The 21,627-nt window shown below is 36.6% G+C and overlaps 1 protein-coding gene across 1 annotated transcript in view; it reads left to right on the forward strand.

The window, feature by feature from the left end:
• Positions 1–2,171: 2,171 nt before the first annotated feature.
• Positions 2,172–21,627, forward strand: part of LOC127454341 (rap guanine nucleotide exchange factor 5-like) — an 84,200-nt gene continuing 64,744 nt past the window's right edge. The window contains exons 1-8 of the mRNA XM_051721472.1: positions 2,172–2,469; positions 5,333–5,398; positions 7,895–8,001; positions 9,107–9,228; positions 10,409–10,577; positions 13,979–14,060; positions 16,214–16,265; positions 19,653–19,723. Of these exons, the coding sequence (XP_051577432.1) occupies positions 2,320–2,469; positions 5,333–5,398; positions 7,895–8,001; positions 9,107–9,228; positions 10,409–10,577; positions 13,979–14,060; positions 16,214–16,265; positions 19,653–19,723 (819 nt within the window). The 5' untranslated portion in view covers positions 2,172–2,319. The remainder of the gene's footprint in view (positions 2,470–5,332; positions 5,399–7,894; positions 8,002–9,106; positions 9,229–10,408; positions 10,578–13,978; positions 14,061–16,213; positions 16,266–19,652; positions 19,724–21,627) is intronic.

Consider the following 21,627-nt stretch of genomic DNA (forward strand, 5'->3'; position numbering starts at 1 on the left):
ACAATTTCTTATGATGTGTTACATTCATACGAGCAGACAGAGAAGTACGTTTGAAGTAAGTTTGGAGCAGAAGAAATAGAAATAAACCTTGTGTAAATTGTCAGCTTTACGCTAAGATAAAATGCTATTTCTAGACATTATACTTGCACATGTTACCAGGCACGATCATATATTTTTTTTTCAAGAAAATTCACGTTGGATCATAATTTCTTTTTTTCTGGTAAGATCTTTGATATTAGGGGAAAAATCGTATTCTTGATAATCATTTTTGTATTGTTTTCCTGTAAAAATATCTAAAAATCCTTAAAACAAGATCAATTTGATTTTTCTTGTTTTAGAAACAACATTGCATAAGATATTTAGGTTTCTCAGAGAATGTATTTTTAACATGTGTATTTTATCTTACTGAGTTTTTATCATCAAAACAAGTGAAAAAATCTACCAGTGCTGAAGAAGTAATCCAAAGTATTTAGAATACATTACTGACTTTGAGTAATATAATAGAATACGTTACAAATTACATTTTACAGCATGTATTCTGTAATCTGTAGTGGAATACATTTCAAAAGTAACCCTCTCAACCTTGTGTGTATACATACATACATATATATATATATATACAGTTTTCATTTTGAAAAAAGTTACTGTCCATGTTATTTGTCAACTACCCAAAAGGACTTAAAAATAAAAATTCTCCCATCATTTATTCACCCCTCATGCCATCCCAGATGTGTATGACTTCCTTTCTTCTGCAGAACACAAACACATATTTTAAGAATAATATCTCAGCACTGTAGGTCATCAAAATGCAAGTGAATGGTGGCCAGAATTTTGATGGTCCAAAAAGCATATAAAGGCAGCATAAAAGTAATCCATACGACTCCAGTGGTTAAATCCATTTCTTCAGAAGTTATATGATAGATGTGTGTGAGAAACAGATCTTTTTTACTATAAATTCTCTTCCCTGCCCAGACCTTATTCATGCTAGGCCATCTTTGATTTTTAATAGGAATGACAACGAGGCTGTAAGGGATAGACTTACATCTCTTCAATGGCATGAACGGTATAAAGCTGTGTAAAGCTCCTAGATCACATCTGATTTTCCACAACTCATGTTGTCTGAAGTTTTATGTCTACTGAATGTTCTTGGACGGATATTGTATCAATGTTTTGTCTGCGGAATGATCCAAAAACAATTTAGACTGCAGTACAGCCCATTGAAGAGACTGTACTTCTATCCCTCACAACCTCATTGTTATTCCCATTAAAAATAAAAAATGGCGCTATCGTGAATAAGGTCTATAGGTGGTGATATGCACAAAAAAATGTAAATCGCCAAAAACAAAAGAAGAAGAAAGCTAAATTGAAAATGGAGATTTATAGTAAAAAAGGACTTAAATATGAATCTGTTTCTCACCCCAAACTATCATATCGCTTCTGAAGATATGGATTTAACCACTGGACACATAGATTACTTTTATGCTGCCTTTATGTGCTTTTTAGACCTTCTGGTCACCATTCACTTTAATTGTATGGACCTGCAGAGCTGAGATATTTTTTCTGAAAATCTTCGTTTGTGTTCTGCAGAAGAAAGAAAGTTATAATAATCTGGGATGGCGTGAGGGTGAGTAAATGATGCGAGAATTTTAATTTTGGGTGAACTGTATGGGTTGCTCTGTAATTCCACCCTGTGTCCACCAGATGTCACTGTAAACCAAATCCAAAGAACAAATTTATTACACCGTACAGGCACACAAAGACTTAAAATCACCAATATATTTAGTTTACTGCTCTACATGGACCACAGTTGTTAAGTAGTAGTGTCATAGATTACATAATTACATCCGTTGTACACAGTGGCATATATATAATTACAAGTTAATTACTTTTAAATGCAATGCAAAGTGTGACTGGGGTTAGATAATGTCGCGTCTGATGCTATAGTTTAGACAACACGAATGTGCAATACCATTTATTTTATACATCCCATTAACACTACCAAACGTGTTATTATCAGTGATCTCACAGGTACAGCCCACTCAGGTCATGTGACATGTTACCTTTCACTACCCCGCACCTCTGTTTACTCACATGTCTTCCATTGTCATGATGTCTGCAGTCTTTACAGAAGCTCTGCACGTCGACTGATCTAACGCTGTACGGACCGGTTATATACTTCTATCGATTTCATTTGCTCACCTGTGACGACTAATCATTCGTCAGTGACGTAAACTTTAGATTCTAAAGGATATCTCGGCACATGAATCAAAACTTCCCCTCAACCTGTTGTGATTTGTATTCTTTCTCGGACCTCCGGGTATGGAGGAGGCTGAGAGTCCGCCTGTGGTCAAGGGTGCTCTCATACGCTGGCGCTGGAGAAAAGTCCTCAAAGATCACAGCAGCATAAATGACCTTCGTCCTGTCCTACTGAAGAAGAATGAAACTCAGTTCAAAAAGAGCCTGGAAGTTGTGAGTGTACTTTGAGACATTTAAAAGTGCCTACAATGTACTTAGGTGCATTTAAAGTTAGTATTTGTATAAAGTCTCTTTAAAAAATGCTCACAACTTTTCTTTCTTTCTTTCTTTCTTTCTTTACCATTTTAATAAACTTTATGTTGTTTAGCTGTCCACATTAGTAAGGGTCGAAGTATGGAATTCTGGGCCCCCTGCCTGTATATTGGTCTGGGGCCCTTGCATATTAAAAAAATAATTAAAAATTTGTTGCCCAACCCCCCCCCCCAGAATTGTTAACACCTTTCACCCCATTATCTATGGGCCTGACTGCAGTGGTGCCATGACTTTAAAAGTACAAAATATTCCATGTTGTCTCTAAATGAATATGAAGTCATAAAAACTGAATGCATTGCAAATATACAAGAAGTTTTAGTTTAAGTTCCTGCTTGAGACTTAAAGAAAATAGGAATACGTTTTAGATTAAACTCACTTAAATGTCTACAGTACTTATTTATTTATTTGTACAATTTGTACGTTTCTAATATCTGTCTTATACACAGGTAAATATCTAAAACATAATATGAATTAAAAATGCCTCCATCATTTCAATATACCATTTTCTAGACATGGAACAGTAGTTTACACTGACAGCAAAAATGACTCGCTTTGTGTTTCTCCAACAACCCACATGAGTCATTTAGCTGAAGTACACAAAGAGTAATGGACAATCAGGCTTTCTTGCATTGTTGTATTCTGGTTTCTTTGGAGGCACAATGCTAACAGCTTTTGAAGTCTTGTATTAGCTGTGGAACACACAATTGAGGCATTTATTTCACTTTTAACAAAGCTTTATACTTGTGTGGTCACTTCTTTTTTTTTTTTATAGATCACTCAATCTGTACACTGGCCTGCAAAGCCACTTTTATTAACTACACATTTTGTTAAAACTGAGTTATAATCTTAGGCTATAATATGCCCATTTACAGATTATTTATTATACTCAGAATCAGAGAAAACAGTGATATTTTATAAACCGTGCATAATCCATTACAATTAAGAAAATTTAACAAGCCATTTTTCTCAGTGTTGGTGTAGTTACTGTGTTTTGGCTTTGTAGGGCAGTACAGGTTAGAATTAAGCCATCTTTACACTGCAAAGGTGGCACAGAAGTTGTATCTGAAGTCGCATACTTAATGCTGCTCAGAGGTAGCATAAATGCATTTACACAAAAATAATGTTATAAAAAATGCATGCTTTAAATATGTAATAATAATAATTCCTTACATTTATATAGCGCTTTTCTAGGCACTCAAAGCACTTCACATAGCATTGGGGGGAATCTCCTCAACCACCACCAGTGTGCAGCATCCACCTGGATGATGCGACGGCAGCCATAGTGCGCCAGAATGACCACCACACACTAGCTATTGGTTTAGAGGAGAGTAGAGTGATGTAGCCAATTCAGGGATGGAGATTATTAGGAGGCCATGATAGATAAGGGCCAATGGGGGGAATGTGGCTACATACACCTCTACTCTTTATGAGAAGTGCCCCTGGATTTTTAATGACCACAGAGAGTCAGGACCTCGGTTTAACATCTCATCCAAAAGACGGTGCTTTTTTAGTATAGTATTAGTATAGTAGTGATGGGTCGTTCATGAACTATTCGTTCATTTTGAACAAATCTTTTATGTGACTCAGAAGAACGAGAAGTCTCAGAGAGTGATTGGTTCATTTTGTGTTGGCCGTGCATGTGCATTGCGCAACCTCCATTCGTTTGTTATGTGAAAACCGCATAGGTGCTGTACAGGAAACAGAAATGATTAGTTCACCTCTCGAGTCTTCTGGTCCGAGTCGTTCGTTCTTTTGTCACGTGACAGCCATATACGCTATGCAGTGACAAAAGAACGAACGACTCTGACAAGAAGATTCCAGAGGTGAACTAATCTTTCTGTTTCTCATAATTTGTCCTTATTGGGACTATAATCAAAGTGTGCATAAGAAGACGTGTTGGGGGGGATTTGGCTATTGAAAATGTAACATTTTAATTTAATTCGGCTCAAATGAACGAAATTAATTGTATGACTTGAATAAAGATTCGTTCGTTTTGCTGAACGAGACTCAAAGATTCAAGTCAGTAAAATGATCCGATCTTCCCATCACTACAGTATAGTGTCTACGTCACTATACTGGGCCATTTGGACCCACACAGACCACAGGGTGAGCACCTCCTGCTGACTTCCCTAATACCACTTCCAGGTACTGGCCAGGCCCAATTATGAATACAGAAATATGAGGTGAATGAAATTATGAAGTTATAATTTTAAATATAAACCTAAATTATGGTAAATATTCTCTATCATGACAACAAAAAAGGCTGATCTGATGCTGCATTTCATTTACAAATAACCAAAGCAGCATCAGAACTGCCTTTGATTTTAGAGGCTGAGGTGGGTCAGAGCAGGCATCATTTAGTCTGGCTTTTATGCACCATTGCGGCTTTACACAGAATTTTGAGCAGACACAGAGTAGAGTAGGCTGAACTCGGCTGTGTAAATTGCCTTTATTTAATAATTAGCCAATAATATATATTCTTTTAACTAGCTAAAGCACATATTGTTATCTGTAGATGTTCTAGCAGGTGTTATCACTATTAAATGGATGTTTCACCCAATCTGATATTTTGTTTTTTGTCAAATGTTTTAGTTGAATTAGACAGTTTAGAAAAGCTAGACATGATGGTAATCTTAAAGAACTCCTGCATGTAATCTTCATAGCAGATGTTTTAAGATAAACTATAGTAGACAGAGTGTATTGTCTGAAGACAGAGCTTTTATTGTTTTTTAGATGTCTAACCTCTTTTCTTCCCATGCTATAGATTAAATCTCAGAAGCCGCCACCTGAGTCCATCCACTGTTCAAATTCAGGACAGACTAGACACAAGGTATATAAGGCATTTACTTCCCATCACTATCACTTTCAATCATTCAGAGACTTGAAAATCTGGTTGTTTCGTGGTGTCAAAATGCATTTCAGTAGATGGATAAAACATGTTATCTATTGTCTGCAATAAACACTTGTTTTTGGGTGGGATATACACTGCGTGCCCAATTATTAGGCAAGTGAGTATTCTGATCTTATCATTGTTTCCATGCACATTTTCCAACTCCAAACCATATAAACTTGAATGCTTATTGGATTCAGTCATTTTCAGGTGGTATGTATTTGTGTAATGAGGGAGGGTGTGGCGAAAGTGACTAACACCTTATATCAAGGTGTGCATAATTATTAGGCAGCTTCATTACCTCAGGTAAAATGGGCCAAAAAAGAGATTTTACTGACACTGAAAAGTCAAATATTGTAAAATGCCTTTCAGACAGATGCAATACTCTTGAAATAGCTAAACTATTGAGGCGTGACCACCGGACAATCACGTTTTTTTGCGAATAGTCAACTGGGGCGCAAAAAACGCATGGAGAAGAAAAGGTGCAAATTAACTGCAAAAGACTTGAGGAGAATTAAACATGAAGCTACCAGGAACCCATTATCCTCCAATGCCACCATATTCCAGAACTGCAACCTATCTGGAGTGTCCAGAAGTACAAGGTGCCAAGTGCTCAGAGACATGACCAAGGTCAAGAAGGCTGAACATGACCACCACTGAATATATTCACAAGTTGAAGCGTCAAGATTGGGCAAAGAAATACATGAAGACAGATTTTTCAAAGTTTTATGGAGAGATGAAATGAGAGTGACCCTTGATGGACCAGATGGATGGGCCCATAGCTGGATCACTAATGGACACAGGGCACCACTTCGAGTCAGGTGCCAGTCAGGTGCCAGCAAGGTGAAGGAGGGGTACTGGTATGGGCTGCTATCATTAAGGATGAGTTAGTTGGACCTTTTCAAGTTGAAGAAGGACTGAAACTCATCTCTCAAACCTACTGCCAGTTTCTGGAAAGTACTTTCTTCAAGCAGTGGTACAGGAAGAAGTCCTCAGCATTCAAGAAGGCCATGATCTTTATGCAGGACAATGCTCCATCATTTGCATCCAAGTACTCCATTGCTTGGCTAGCCAGCAAGGGCCTCAAAGATGCCCAAATAATGACTTGGCCCCCTTCCACACCTGACTTAAATCCTACTGAGAACATGTGGGCCCTTCTCAAATGTGAGATTTACAGTGAGGGAAGACAATACACCTCTTTGAACAGCATTTGGGAGGCTGTGTTTGCTGCTTCAGGGAAAGTTGATCATGAACAGATCAAGAAACTGACAGACTCCATGGATGAAAGGCTCATGGCAGTTATTGAAAAGAAGGGTGGCTATAGTGGTCACTGAATATTTTTGAAAGGCCAAACATTTTATTTAATTGTCATTTTGTGTTACTTATTTGTTGCACCTACTCTAAAAATTGAGAATAAACAATTGAGTTGGGAGAAATTATTTTTGTAATTTAGTTGCCTAATAATTGTGCACACTTATATATTACCCTGAGAAAGACAAAACTCACTGTTCCTTTGTTAAACATTCAGGTTTGAGGTTCAATAACATTTTGGATTGACTGAGAGCATTGTGTTTGTTCAACAATAAAATTAATCCTGAGGAATGCAATTTGCCTAATAATTGGGCATGCAGTGTATAACTGCTTCAAGCTACAGTTTCTGAATTTCTTGGATTATTTTTAGTTTTTTGTTCTTTTTTAAAATCCATGTTAAAAATGTTATATACTGCCAGTCAAAAGTTGGAACACACCTACTCCTCTTTATTATTACTTTTTTTCACATTTAAGGCTTACATTCACTTTTCATTTGAAAACACATGAATCTTGCTAAGTTCACATCTCTCATCCACAGTAGAACACAATGAAAACAATGACGTTAGGAAACTGAAAACGTACTGAAGGTTTCAAACTTAAATGGATTAGTGTGGACGTGGCCTATAAAAAGTAGTAAAGTCGTCAAAACTATTAAACAACACAAATTAAAGTATGGGAATTATGTAGTGACCTAAAATGTTTAACAAATAAAAAAATGAAATTTTAGCTTCTTAAAAGTCACCCTTTGCCACTCTTTGCCTAGCTACAGCCAACTTCATGAGGTGTCCTGGCATGCTTTTCAAACAGTGACGGAGTTACCATGGCCACTTAATGGCTACTTTTCATTCACTTTCCGATCCAACTGATCCATAGTTTTTTATTGAAATGTTTTTTAAAATGTGTTATTAAATAATACATGAAATAAATTATTAAATAAATTAAATGCATTTTAAGAATCATTTATTAAAACATTTCATGTTAACATTGCTGTTAGTGTGTATCGTCATTGGTTTTTGTTGCATTATGCCTCCATGTTGTTCCTGTCTGCATTGCTGGCAGCGTTTTTTTTATAAAAATCTTTCCAGTTTATCATGACTTTAAGAATGTTCTTTGTGTGTTGTTGAGGCTTGTGTGAAAAATGTGCCATGTGCTGGCCGAGCACTCAGGAATGCTTGCTTATCCACTGGCCAGGATAACTGGAAAGCACATATTAAACTGGCAAGAATCATCAGGTAAATTTCAACATAATACACTGTTTTCCTGTGATAGATAAACTATAGCCTTAATACAAGGGGAGAGTGTCACATACATTTATGTTTACCATAACATGTTGCAAATGCTAATCTGTCATTCTAATACTCTAGTGAAATACTAATACAAAAAGACACAGGAAATAATTTTGAATATGAACAATTCAGAATAGGGCTGCACAGTTATTCAAATAAATAATCGAGATTACAGTTACAACTGCCACAATTAACTAATCGTGAAAAGTGTCAGGTATAGCAGTCCATGTAGGTCTACTCATGTTTCATCAAATTTTCCATTTAATTTTCTATTAAACATATGTTTTGGCAGTGGTTGATAATTTTAACCAAGCAGAGACATATCCATTGCACACTTCTGTGTATGATTTATTAAAAATGTGAATAACAGCTTTGCTTTTTATTCTAAGAAGGCCAATGTAAAGTTGACCGTTAAGGTAACTAGTATTGATTTACTGATGTATAAAACAGCAATAAAGTCATTCAAGAACACCGTTCTTAGCTTGTTTTAGATGTGTAGCCAATGTCAAGAATGTGGTATGGAGTTGATCCACCCCAAATAAGTATTTTAATGTAAATTTTATTTATAGAAACTAATCGCAATTACAATATCAAGGGAAATAATCATAATAGTGCAGCCCTAATTCAGACACACTGTAAGTTAGAAATGTAACATGAGACTCATGAAGAAAGTAATCGAAATTTCCAAAGTGACATGCAGTACAATTCTCTCCAGTCAATGGGATACTAAGTGAACAGAATCGCACAACTTGTCATTAACTGCTTTTTATTACATTGATCTCTGGAATTGGCTGTTCCACTTTGCATTGGGTCCTGATCACCTTTTTTGTGTTTATTTTGCAGTAGTTTTCAGCTCACTGTACATTTTTCTTTGCATTATAGTTTTTTTTTTTTTTTGTTTTTTTTTTAAACAGTCACCAAAATAATATCATGTAAAAATGTTTGCAGAGCATTAACATTTTCTGATCACTTTTATTTTGGGTAACATTTTTGTTTGTAACTTGCTCATATAAATTATGTAAAGTCTTCCTGTGTTCATCTGGCCCACTAGGAGGACATATATCGGTCTGGAGCTGGTGGAATGGCTGATGGATCACTGTGAATTTATACAGAACAGGGCAATAGCTTCCAGAATCTGGAACATTCTCCTGGACTTGGGCATTTTGCTCTCAGGTAAACAGATGAGACACAACTCTTGCTTTGAATTATTGGACTGTTTCTTCAGTGTACAAATGAGCACAAGCAGATGGTGTGGCTATAGTTTGGGTGAATTTTTGATAAAGCGTTATATACAGTTTGAATCTTTAATACATCCAAGCTCCCTATGGAGTGTCCGACCAGAAAAGAATACTGGTACTTTAAATAATTAGTGATTTATTACTACATCACTGTTAGAGATATATACATTTAAAATAATATTTTACCCAAAAATGAAAATCCTTTTACTCACCCTCATGCCATCCCAGACTTACTTTCTTCTGCAGAACACAAATGAAGATTTTTAGAAGAATATCTCAATTCTGTAGGTCCACACAATGAAAGTGAATGGTGACCAAAACTTTGAAGCGGCAAGAAGCACATAAACGCAGCATAAAAGTAATCCATATGACACCAGTGGTTTAATCCATGTCTTTTGAAGGGATCCAAACGGTTTTGGATGAGAACAGACCAAAATATAAAAAAAATTTCACAATTAATCTTGACATCTGCAGTCTCCCTTGCGATCATGATTTCAAACTCAATTACACTTCTTAGTGCCACCTAGAACTCTGCGCATGCGTCAAGTTCTAGGAAGTGTAATTGAGCTTGAAATCATAATCGTGCCTAAAAACTGCAATGGCAAAATGTACTGTAAAAAATGTGTTACATTTTGGTCCGTTCTCACCCAAAACCAATTGGATCGCTTCAAAGACATGGATTAAACCACTGGAGTTTTTTGGATTACTTTTATGCTGCCTTTATGTGCATTTGGAGCTTCAAAGATTTGGTCAACATTCACTTGCATTTTATGGACCTACAGAGCAGAGATAATCTTCTAAAATCTTCATTGGTGTTCTGCAGAAGACAGAAAGTCATACATGTCTGGAATGGCATGAGGTTGAGTAAATGATGAGGGAATTTTCATTTCTGGGTGAACTATCCCTTTAAATATGGCTTGTCTATGCTTGCTTTAAAGATTTTAGTAGAACAGCCCTGCTGGAAAAAAAAAAAAAAAAAAAAAAAACCTTAACCCAGTTTGACCCACAACCTCTCTAAAACCAGCCAGCTGAACCAGTCTGACCAGGTTGGAAGCTTATGCTGGTTTTTTGTCCAGCAGGGTGATCTTTAACTTTAAACCCTATTTTGTGTCCAGTGGAGCAGCAGGATGGATTCAAGGACTCTAGGTCTTTGTACCAGTTCACTTTTGAAGAATGTGAGGCTCAGAGCTGTGATTTCAGAAACCAGGCCAACTGGCAGAGTGCAGTGCATCTGCTCCTGCAACAGCTGCCTCACGTTCAGCTCCGAGCTGGAACCCACAGATGGTGAGCACACGTTTACACAAAAAAAGCTTAATGCTATTGTAATTTTCTGAGCTTGAAGGTCATCACAGACATTGTCTCCCTGAATTGTTAAACTTCATAGCTTTTAATTTACCATCTAGTGCTAATAGAACGTGCCTGGTCCTGTCAACAGCCCTTAATGATTACCTAAAGTGAGTTAAAAATAAACATATATAAAAAGGATGTACTATACCTCTTTTATTGTTTTTCCTGACTTGGAATCTTGTAGCACTGTTCTGAAGCACATTAGGCAGAACTACAGTACTATTATAAGTGATGATCTCTAGTACCTAGGACCCAATTTGTAATGCAAGGGATAAATGTGGCAGGGAAATGTAATTTAGAGACATCAGTCAGGAGCAATATTTGAGCATACCAATGCAGTAATGTGAGCTGCTGATCCAGACTTTACCAGCAGATGTCTACGTGACAACACACCACAGAGTGCAGGACATTAAAAGAAGAGTGATGTTGCTCCAGGCTCCGTCTGTCTCACTCTCAGATATTCAGACATACCCAACCTGTTCTGAGGGTCGCACCACTGCACAGAGCTCTCCCTCTGACCTTCCACTTCTGTCAAAGCACATCTCTTCAGCTTACAAACATGTCCGTGTATGATGCAGGCTGTCTGTGTGTTCCCTCACTGCCTCTGCACTTTTTCTCTTTCCCTTTGTTTTTTCTTTGGTGCTTTGTCGCTGTCTTGCTATCTCAAGTTTTTCAACATTATTGATGGCTCTGTGTTTTCCAACCTTTTTTGCCTCATGTATCCCCACAGCGCCATCAGTAAGGCTCAAGTACCCCTTCATCGACAACAAACCAGAAATGAGTTCCTTTTAATCATTTAGTATGTTCTTATAAAAAGGAGAGCTCAACCAAAAATGGAAATGATGTCCACAATTACTTACCTTTATACAGATTCCATACCCATATGACTTTGTTCTGTGAAACACAAAAGGGCAGAATATTAGGGACCAGTATTGGGTGTAATTGAATTACAAAGTAATTTGTTACTGTAATCTAATTACTTTTAGGCACAAAAGTAGTGTAATGCATTACATTTTAAATTCTTGTAGTCAGATTAGTTACTGAATTTCAATGAAAGTAATTACTTTTAAGTACATTACTTGGGTTGCAAATTTTTCTAAAATAATATTATTGAAGTGTAATACAGATAAAATGTGAATTCATAGGGGGCCTGGGTAGCTCAGCAAGCAAAGACACTGACTCCCACTCCTGGAATTGCAAGTTCGAATCCAGGGTGTGCTGAGTGACTCTAGCCAGACTTCCAAAGCAACCAGTCGGCCCGGTTGCTAGGGTGAGTAGAGTCAAATGGGTTAACTTCATTGTGGTCACTGTAAGGTGAAAATCGCTTTTGGTGGGGCGCGTGGTGGGTTGTGCATGGATGACGCGGTGAATAGAGTGAGCCTTCACACGTGCTAAGTCTCCGCCGTAACACGCTCAGCAAGCCACGTGATAAGATGCGTGGGTTGACTGTCTCAGAAGCGGAGGCAACGGATATCCGTCGTCCGCCACATGGATCGAGTCACTACGCCACCATGAGGAATCAGAGTGCATTGGGAATTGGGCATGCCAAATTGTGGAGAAAAGGGGAGAAAAGAAAAAAAGAAAAGAAAAAGCGAATTCATATGTTCATCTGTACATCTGCGTTTCTGTAACAGGGTGTGCAACAATGAACAAGGAGAAAATAGACATTATTTTGAATTTGTTGAGCGGAAAAATAAAAAAATTATTATGACAAGGTTTTTAGATTATTTAAAAGTAATTAGTAATGTGATTACTTTTAAATTAAGTAATCAGTAAAGCAATTATAATTTAGGAGTAGTAGTTAGTCATTTTTAGTGGATTACTTTTTTTTGTAACTTGCCAAACGCTATTAGGGACTTACAGTATCAGTCACCATTCCCTTTCATTGTATGAAAAAAGGATGTAATTAAAGTAAATGTGACAGAGGCTGAACAGTAAGTCTGCCTAACATCTTTTGTGTTCCACGGAATAAAGAAAGTCATACAGGTTTAGAAAATCACGAAGGTGACTAAATGACGATAGATTTTTCATTTTGGGTAAACAGTCCATGTAAAATTATTACAATGATGCACTTTTAAACTAAAAACTATTAATACCATAGTTGAAAAACTGACCAAGTAGCTTTAATAAGACACCTGAACTTGTGTGTCTATCAGTTCTGAAATTTTCACAAAAGCAAGACCTTATAAGGGCAAATGTATTTATACATGAAAACCAGATGTGACATTTAAAAAAAGTCATTTGCTGCTTTTGTACAGTCAAATTTAATGAAATAAATGAAATATAACCTATAAGTGAACCAAACCTGTCACATTTTGTTTTGCATTTTGTTTTATTTTCTTAAAACGGAACTGAATATGAGAAGATGGGATGATGATTAGCATTAGTTAACATGATCTAACAATGAGCAATACTTTTACACCATTTCATTAATCTTGGCTAATGTTAATGACAAACATACATTAATGTTAACAGTTGATACATTGTTAACTAACATGTACTTACAATTGTATGTTTTATAAATTAACTTAAAGATTAATAAATGCTGTAAAAAATAAATTGTACATTGTTATACATTGTTAGTTCATGATAACTTATACATTTACTGATGTTAACAAATAGAACCTTACTGTAAAGTGTTACCAATTATTTTTATATATTCAACAAAGCAAAAGCAAAATCTTTTTACCCCTGGTTGGTCATCGCTGAGATACAGTATTTTGCCTCATTCGCCCCGATCAGTGACATTTAGCTCTTTGGAAAACAGTACGTAAGCAGGGGGTCAATGGACGTAAGTGGAAGTCTATAGGCTGTGTCTCTCTGCATCATTTCCTGTCTGATGTTGGTGCTGTCTGAGTGGCTTTATCAGGACAGGAAGACCGTCTTTAGAAAGAATATATTTTTCCAGGCTTCTCCAGATTGATAAATAGTGGTAGCCATCCCCGTCAGTGTCAGCAAATCTCTGTTGACCAGAGTAGCTAATGATTTGCAGTTTTAACTGTTCAGTACCACAATTACATTTTTATTTATTTATTTATTTATTTTTTACCTTTACAAAAAAGTACTGTGGCACGACTATGGTACAGTATGTTATTATGGTCATACCATGATACTTTGAAATACAGTATACCATGGCGCTGCCTACTGCAGTTACCATGTTCATAAACCATGCTATTTATATTACCATCACAGTAGTATGAAGTGTAAAAACCGTGGTAGTGTATAAAAAAAAAAAAAAAAAAAGGTAATTCAATGGTAACGTTTTGTAAGAGTTGGTTGTCTGTTCTTGAAACTATACACTTGACTGATATGACGTTGTGGTTTATATTGGTCTTTAGCTGTACAGAAAACACACCGAAAACTTCAGATGTTTGTAATTCTGTTCTTCAAATGAGAGCATTGGAGCATCTCACCTCAACGGTAAGAAAACTATTGCTTTTACTGTCTCCATACTAACTGCTACTAATGAGCTTTTATCATTTCCAACTCTTTAATTTTGTAATTTTGTTGAAGGTTTTATATAAACATCTAATGACAACTAGATTTTCCCAGCTTTTAAGTTACTCTTTGAACCACAATATAAATGTTTAGTGGTTTAGTGCAGACATTTTTTTTTACGTGCACAGAAACTGTTACACCTGTGCTTTGTCCATTTGAGAGCCAGCAGCTCTGGTGTAATGGCTGAATCAGTACATTACTGTGGCCATGTGGCACATGCTTCGCTTCCAGCCATTAAGGTAATGTTGCAGAACCTCTCCTCAAGGTGGCCCGAGCACCTGCAGTCACCTTGGAAACAGAAATATAAAGCCATTTTCTGTGATTCTGAGAAGGTCGGCATTTGCTTCGGACACCCTGGGGAACTGATGATGCTCACAATAAATTTCACCTGAACATTTGAATTGCTGTGTTCAGCTAAACATTTGACATGCTCGTTTTGATGGCTTCATCAAAGGGCTATACATTTACCATATAGCTAGTGGTTGTGGCTGTTTTACATTTCAACACATTCAATAAATATAGGATTTAGAGCATGACCTCTAACCAAATACGTAATTGAATTTAAGATGATCTTCAAATATGTAATTGAGTTTCTCTCTTTCAGGTAGTGGGTTAAAGGTGCACTTATATATATATATATATATATATATATTCTTTTTTTTTTTTTTTTTTTTTTTGTATGTTTCACTCAAGGGGTTAAGGTTTGGTTAGCATGGTCCAGTTGGCAGTGCTGATAGATACCATAACTATAGCATTATGGATATCTATACCATTGTTAAGAATCTTTCTTCATTGACGGCCATTAAAAAAAAAGTATCTGTGTATTCTGATTATTCTTCGCCAGCCGAGCAACTGCTATTGCTATTGAATAGCTTTAACGCATACGTGATGGACTTTAAACTGAGACCTATTCAATGGTATTGTAAAAATACATTACGAGGGACCACCCTCATGTAGAACAAAATAGCTTTTTCTTGGCCATCTAGACTACCATCTATAATTTTAAACATAATTGTGAAAGTACTTTTTTTTTCCTGGGTGTAAAACCTTTGGTGTATATATATATATATATATATATATATATATATATATATATATATATATATATATATATATATATAATTGCTTTAAATGTTGCAATTCTGCTACAGTGGGTCTCTGAGGGTTAATGTGAGCATTTGTATTTGGCCTGTGCAGGGTCACTGTTGCACATTTCCCAGTCCAGCTCCATTTGTCATCCTCCAGAGTCTGTACAATCAGGCCGGAAGCTGCCACATCAGATGGCCCATAGGGCATGTAGTGTTTATGGGCCACTAAGCACAGTTAAACATCTTCATTACTTACTGATACGCACCTGGTTTACTAAAGCACAGGCCTACCATTGTCAGAGAGCAGATGGACTGCCCTTCATAACTGAGTGATATTTCCTTTTTAGATGCTTGATGGATAGGATATATTTGTGTTCATAATATGCCCATAATGTGCCCATGTGCTCAGAGATTTGTCACTACTTCAGAATACATGGATTTGGTAAGAGTGCAGTCAGAACACAAATAGATCCATATACAGTTTTGAGTCAGTTTTCACAGGGCTGGATTATGGACTGGCCAGTGTGGCCTCAGACTGACATGAGCCTCCAGTCATGGATCCATAATCTGGCCCTAAGTCTTCATACTCAAAAATATTGTATGGTAGTTTAGAAATCAAAGACAGTGATTGTTAAAGAACAGAACATTTACCTATACTATGCTAAAAACTTCCAAGTATGAGTCACCCAGAATAAAATAGATCTAAAATGTAGTGCTGAGCACATGAATGTAAATTCATTGCGTTAGAGATGTCTTCTAAAATTGATTAAGCTACGTTTAACAGTTTAGAAGATTTTTTTCTTCTAAAAAAGAAGAAAGAGCTCACTGAAGAATTCCTTTCTCAAGCAGCAGGTTTAGAATAATATAGAGCAAACTACAGTATTACAGTATGTGCATTCAGTAAAGCTTGGTTTTTGTAAGGCTTGGTTTGAGTAGCAGATGTTTGATTCTCTGAAGAACCATGGCACAATTTTTTTCTTTTAATAGGTGCAGAATGAACTTCTTGTGGCTCTGGCTCGCAAGGCAAGGACTAAATCAAGTAAGGGTTGTACCGTTTCCACGGTATGAATTTTTTTTATTGTAGCAAAATTGTTTTAAAAGTAACTTTTTAAAAAAGCATTAGCCTACATTCCCCACTCACAAACTGATCTCACAATGAAATCGGAAACAGTAGGTTGACTTTTCTGTAGCTAAAAACACTGCCCCCAGTGGCCAAAGCTACATTTTCCATTCGAAATATACACAGAGGGGGCGCCAAAAGTGCGTTATAAAGCGGGTTGTTTTCAGCTGTACAGGATGTAATACAGTGAAGAGGAATGGTTATTTTATGAACCTTACCCCCCACCCCAAACCCCCAAAACTTAACCGAACCATCAGTGGATTAAATATTTAATGTTAGAGGGAAAAATGCAACCTCCAAACCTCCAACTTTCGGAAACAACATACCAACTTCCTGTGTGATCATGTTGCCGCTCATTGGTTTTCAACTGTATATTTAAGTTGGCAAGTAAGTGCTGTTGTACTAAATATCAGCTTAGCTGTGATTCAGCCATAGAAACGAGGAAAGTGTTTATATGAAGTATCTGTCAGTAAGAATTTTATATTGACTTACTTACATTTTAGACATAATACATCCAATTATTTTGTCTACTTTTTCTCTGCTAATGAAAATAGTTCCAAACGAAGCCAAAATAGTACCAACCATTGTGTGTCACCAAACAGTGTAGAGACTGATCTGACTGGAATGCTGCAAACACAGACAAGTGGAGTGACAGAAATAATGAAGCATCCTAGTGCTGTTATACTAAATATTGCCACTCTTGTAATGCCCTTTGTCCAATCACATTAGAGGACCAGAACCATTGTCAGAAATGTACTTTGTTATGAAGGGTAAATATTTTAAATAATAAATATTAAATAGTAAATATTTTTAGGTGGATGTTTTCCCATTTATGAGGGTATTTTTTTATTTTTGTCTAATACTTTAATTTAAATAAATTCCCAAACTGAACAATTATGACTGTTACCTATAAAATCAAACTAACATCAAACACAAAAGTAGCTATAAAAAATGCAGAGGCACTAAACTCATTCTAAACCCATAATTAGACAGAAGATCTTGAATATACTGTTAAGCAGTGGTGTACGTATGCTTTTTTCCCAGGGCTGTTTGCCTATAATGACTTCTAAGGATCAGTATTTGCATATACCCTCGGTATACCCACTTGTTTTGCTGCTTTTACTGTTTTGGATGCTGTTTTGTGAAACGAAATTTTTTTATTTTAGCCTCACACACCCAAACTGCTGAGAATGTTTCACAAATTTACATTTACATTTATGCATTTGGCAGATGCTTTTATCCAAAGCGACTTACAGTGCCCTTATTACAGGGACAATCCCCCTGGAGCAACCTGGAGTTAAGTGCCTTGCTCAAGGACACAATGGTGGTGGCTGTGGGGATCGAACCAGCAACCTTCTGATTACCAGTTATGTGCTTTAGTCCACTACACCACCACCACTCCACAAATGGAGAGAAATGGACCTGAAACACCCACATTTTGCACACCTTTCGCATGAGTTGTATGAGATATCGGATGTTGCTTTACATGGATGCTACATTTGACAGAAATGAATGGGGGAAAGATCAGTGACAATCAGTGGACGTCTTCTGTCGTGTTTTCTGCCAGAAGCAAGATCATTTTGTCAAAATCATACAGCATTCGAGTGAATGTTAATTGTTTCCCCCATTGGGATTTTAAAACACCAGTAAACGCACCCTTTCATGACATGCCATAACATTTTATTGCATATGTCAGAGAGAGAGGTAAGAAAAACTGCATTAATGCATTAATTCAAAATAAAAGTACAGAAGTACAGGTTTAGTTAAAACACTTAACATGATTTTCTTACATTTCCCTTATGATAAACATTATTTACTGCCAAAACAATGACACTAATCCAATGAGTAATAGACTATTTTCATGTTAAGCTCTTTCTCTCTTCCTGGTCGTATTAAAGCATTTTTCATTTTAAGTTTAGCAGGGGATGTTCACACTGAACACCTTTTTGCGTCTGTCCACACTGTTTTTCAATGTAAAGCAGCGTCTCGCGCAGGAACGCCTGTAAATATGGGCCTATCGCAGGGGCGTAGTTTCCAGGGGGGATGGGGTGATCCCCCCAATGATCAAAACAAGCAAGTACAATGCCCCCATTACCATGATCAATGGAAACATGTAAATGCTTCACGCTGCAACCCCCCCCCCCCAGTGTTCAAGCCAAATCTACGCCTTTGGTCATTCCTACAATTATTTGATATTTAACTCCCCATTACAAGTGCGTGTGGTATTTATATTGTTTAATTTCACCCGATTATAATTTTGATAGGCTTGTTAAAAAGAAAAAAGTCTTTTTATAATGTTACACACTTCTGTGGACTGTGGTCACTTCCTCATGTCCCAAAAACTGCACGTCAAACATCTCTGACAAAAATAAATAATAAATCATTGGATTTCTATTTTTCCCCCATACAGTTAAGTGTTTAGTGTTACATTCTCTCACGAACATGTATTCATTTGTGGTAAATGTGTAATTTTAGCACAGATAGTGGAGATTTTTTTGTGTCCCTTGATTTATTGCGCATCCTGTTATGTCATGATACCATGACCTTTCATTGAAGATATGTGTTAGGAAATGACATCACACACTCTGGAGGTGCACATGAGCCATTCTGCAAAATTACTTTGGGTTATTTGAAGTATATAACTCTAATGTTTTATTTATGTTTTCCTTTATTTTGCGGTGTTAGTCATATGTGGTCAAGCATAACATGTTCACCCTATTATGGGAAGATATATGGGAAATTAGTATAATTTTAAAATGTCAATATACAGTATTTATGTTAACAGAAATAAAGTCATAAATATTAGTTTACAAAAGCACTGAATGTCCACCCTGTTATTGTCCACCCTGATGCTGCCCATTTAACTGGATGGACATTTGAATTTTTTAGTAATTTAGCTTGACCAGTATGACTAATACAATCTTTAATATGTCCCTGTAATGATATAACATGAAGAAACATGTAAAAGTATGTTTTATTTTTCAAAAGCTTCAAAAATAAAATGTCACAGAATTGTAGGAATGACCCATTTACGATATGTACAAAGTTGCAGTTCCGCAGCTCTCTATATGCAGATTACGCAGTCTACAGTAACAGTAAAGTACACCACTGCTGTTAAGAAATATAAAATGTTAAAATACTGGAAAATAGAGCAATTCATTATGGGAGCATTTTTTTACCCCCCCCCCCCCATATTTGAAATATCTGGTGCATCATTGTCACTTTTGGTGACGTTTTTGACCTGAATCCTAGTTAATTTGTGACCCTGTCCAGAACTGTACTAACTACATAATTCCTATTTTACAGTGATCGAGACGAGCAGTCCAGAGCAAAATACAGACACCCCACCACCTTCTCCAAGTCCTGCTGAGCTCAAGGTAATAAGAATACAGATTTCTGGTTATTAGGTTTTACATTGACTCTGTATGTGTGCATGTGTCAGCAGGTGTGTATGTGTTGGTGTGCATATACTGTATGTTTTGCTGAGCTCAACAGCCATCTGAGTTGCCCACTGCTGTCCATACGTTCCCTGATTGAGCACTGATTTCCTGCATCCCAGTTATCAGTAGAAAGCCCTTGAACTTGCAGAAAGGCAAAAGAAGCCTTGATTGGAGATAGATGGATACTCTATACTGTGTGTCAGGACAGAGTCTTGTGCCTGTCTAAGAGGCTCTTGGCTTTTCCAAGAGTAATAGCTAATGCTTCATTACAATACATCTGAAGGGACTGTTATTAAGACAACAGAATAGCAGCGGTCAAGGACAAATGATGTTTCAAAGGCAACGCTGTACTGGCTTTAACATAAATGCCATCTTATAAATAGGGTACTAAAAGGACCCAGATTTTTTTATTTCGTATCAAATGGCAAGCCAGACAAATTCTTTTATTTACATTTTTTAAATTTTTATTTTTTTATTTTTATATTTACCCCCTTTTCTCCCAATTTGGAATGTCTAATTCCCACTACTTAGTAGGTCCTTGTGGTGGCGTGGTTACTCACCTCAATCCGGGTGGCAGAGCACAAGTCTCAGTTTCCTCCACTTCTAAGATCATCAATCTGGCATCTTTTCACGTGGCTCGTTGTGCGGGAATGCACAGAATGGTGCCAAAAACAAAAAACATCCAGTGAGCGGCAGTTCTGTGGATAGAAATGCCTTGTTGATGAGAGAGGTCAACAGAGAATGGCTAGACTGGTTCGAACTGACAAAGGGCTGGGCGATTGGACGATGTAGTCGGATATCGACGATGTCTTACAAAGATCCTGATGCCGATTGCGAACAGACAATGTTCGACAATATCGGGAAATGGCAAAACCATGGATCTGGGAAGTCACCAAATATATTAAACAGTGGCCAGGGTGTGAAACTAGCACCCGCCACCCGCAAAATGCGACAAGGCTGAATCCAGTTCGCAAGCTCCTCATCCAAATGTATTTCATGCGTGGATAATTTTGCTCATCTACCCACAACAGGTGGGCGACCTGTAAGATGTCTCGGAGTGACACGTGACAAGAAATGGTGTTAGTCACAAAGTCATGTCAAAGTCATGTGGAACAAGTGCATGTTAAGAGTTCACTATTTTTTTCATTCGTCTGAAAACTGTTTGCAAGAATAATGCAAACAGTTATGAGAATGCTGCAAATTATCTCAGATCATCTCGTGAGGTGCTGTGAGTTTAGTTCATTTTATTTCCATGTGGTTGGCATGCATTGTGAATGCAACTCTGCAGGTTCATTAATATATATCTTTGTATTAAAGAAACAGATGAAAGTGATTAAATCATAAAATAATACAAGACATGTTCACCTTGAACCTAAAATTGAGTTTATATTATTTTCTTTAGCCAGCATTAACTGTATTACCAAAACGCAATACAAACACAAATTCGATAAGAACACACATTTGGCAGCATTATTTTAGGAATACAAGGGAATTTATTTGGGTTTATTATTATGATTATTATTATCTTTACATTTATGATTGTCTTTAGTTCTCAAACTGTAGGCTATTAGTAATTTTCCACCTGTTGTCATTGACGGATGCTTGTGTGATGGCAAATGGAGCCGTTGGAAATGGTAAATGTTTGGATTTGGGGAGGTGGTTAAATAAGATTTTTTGATCTCTTCATTATTTTATTGCTTTTTTCATTTTGTTTAAAGTGCAATTTGAATTTAGAAATGTCTTTTGTTTATGTTTTTTGTGTTTCAATAAATTAATGAAATTTTTAAAGCAAAATCAGTAAAGCAAAAAAATTCACAGACCCTTGCCAGGGGGTTTGACAG

The sequence above is a fragment of the Myxocyprinus asiaticus genome, chromosome 16, assembly GCF_019703515.2.
Source record: "Myxocyprinus asiaticus isolate MX2 ecotype Aquarium Trade chromosome 16, UBuf_Myxa_2, whole genome shotgun sequence".
In the NCBI taxonomy this organism is placed as follows: Eukaryota; Metazoa; Chordata; class Actinopteri; order Cypriniformes; family Catostomidae; genus Myxocyprinus; species Myxocyprinus asiaticus.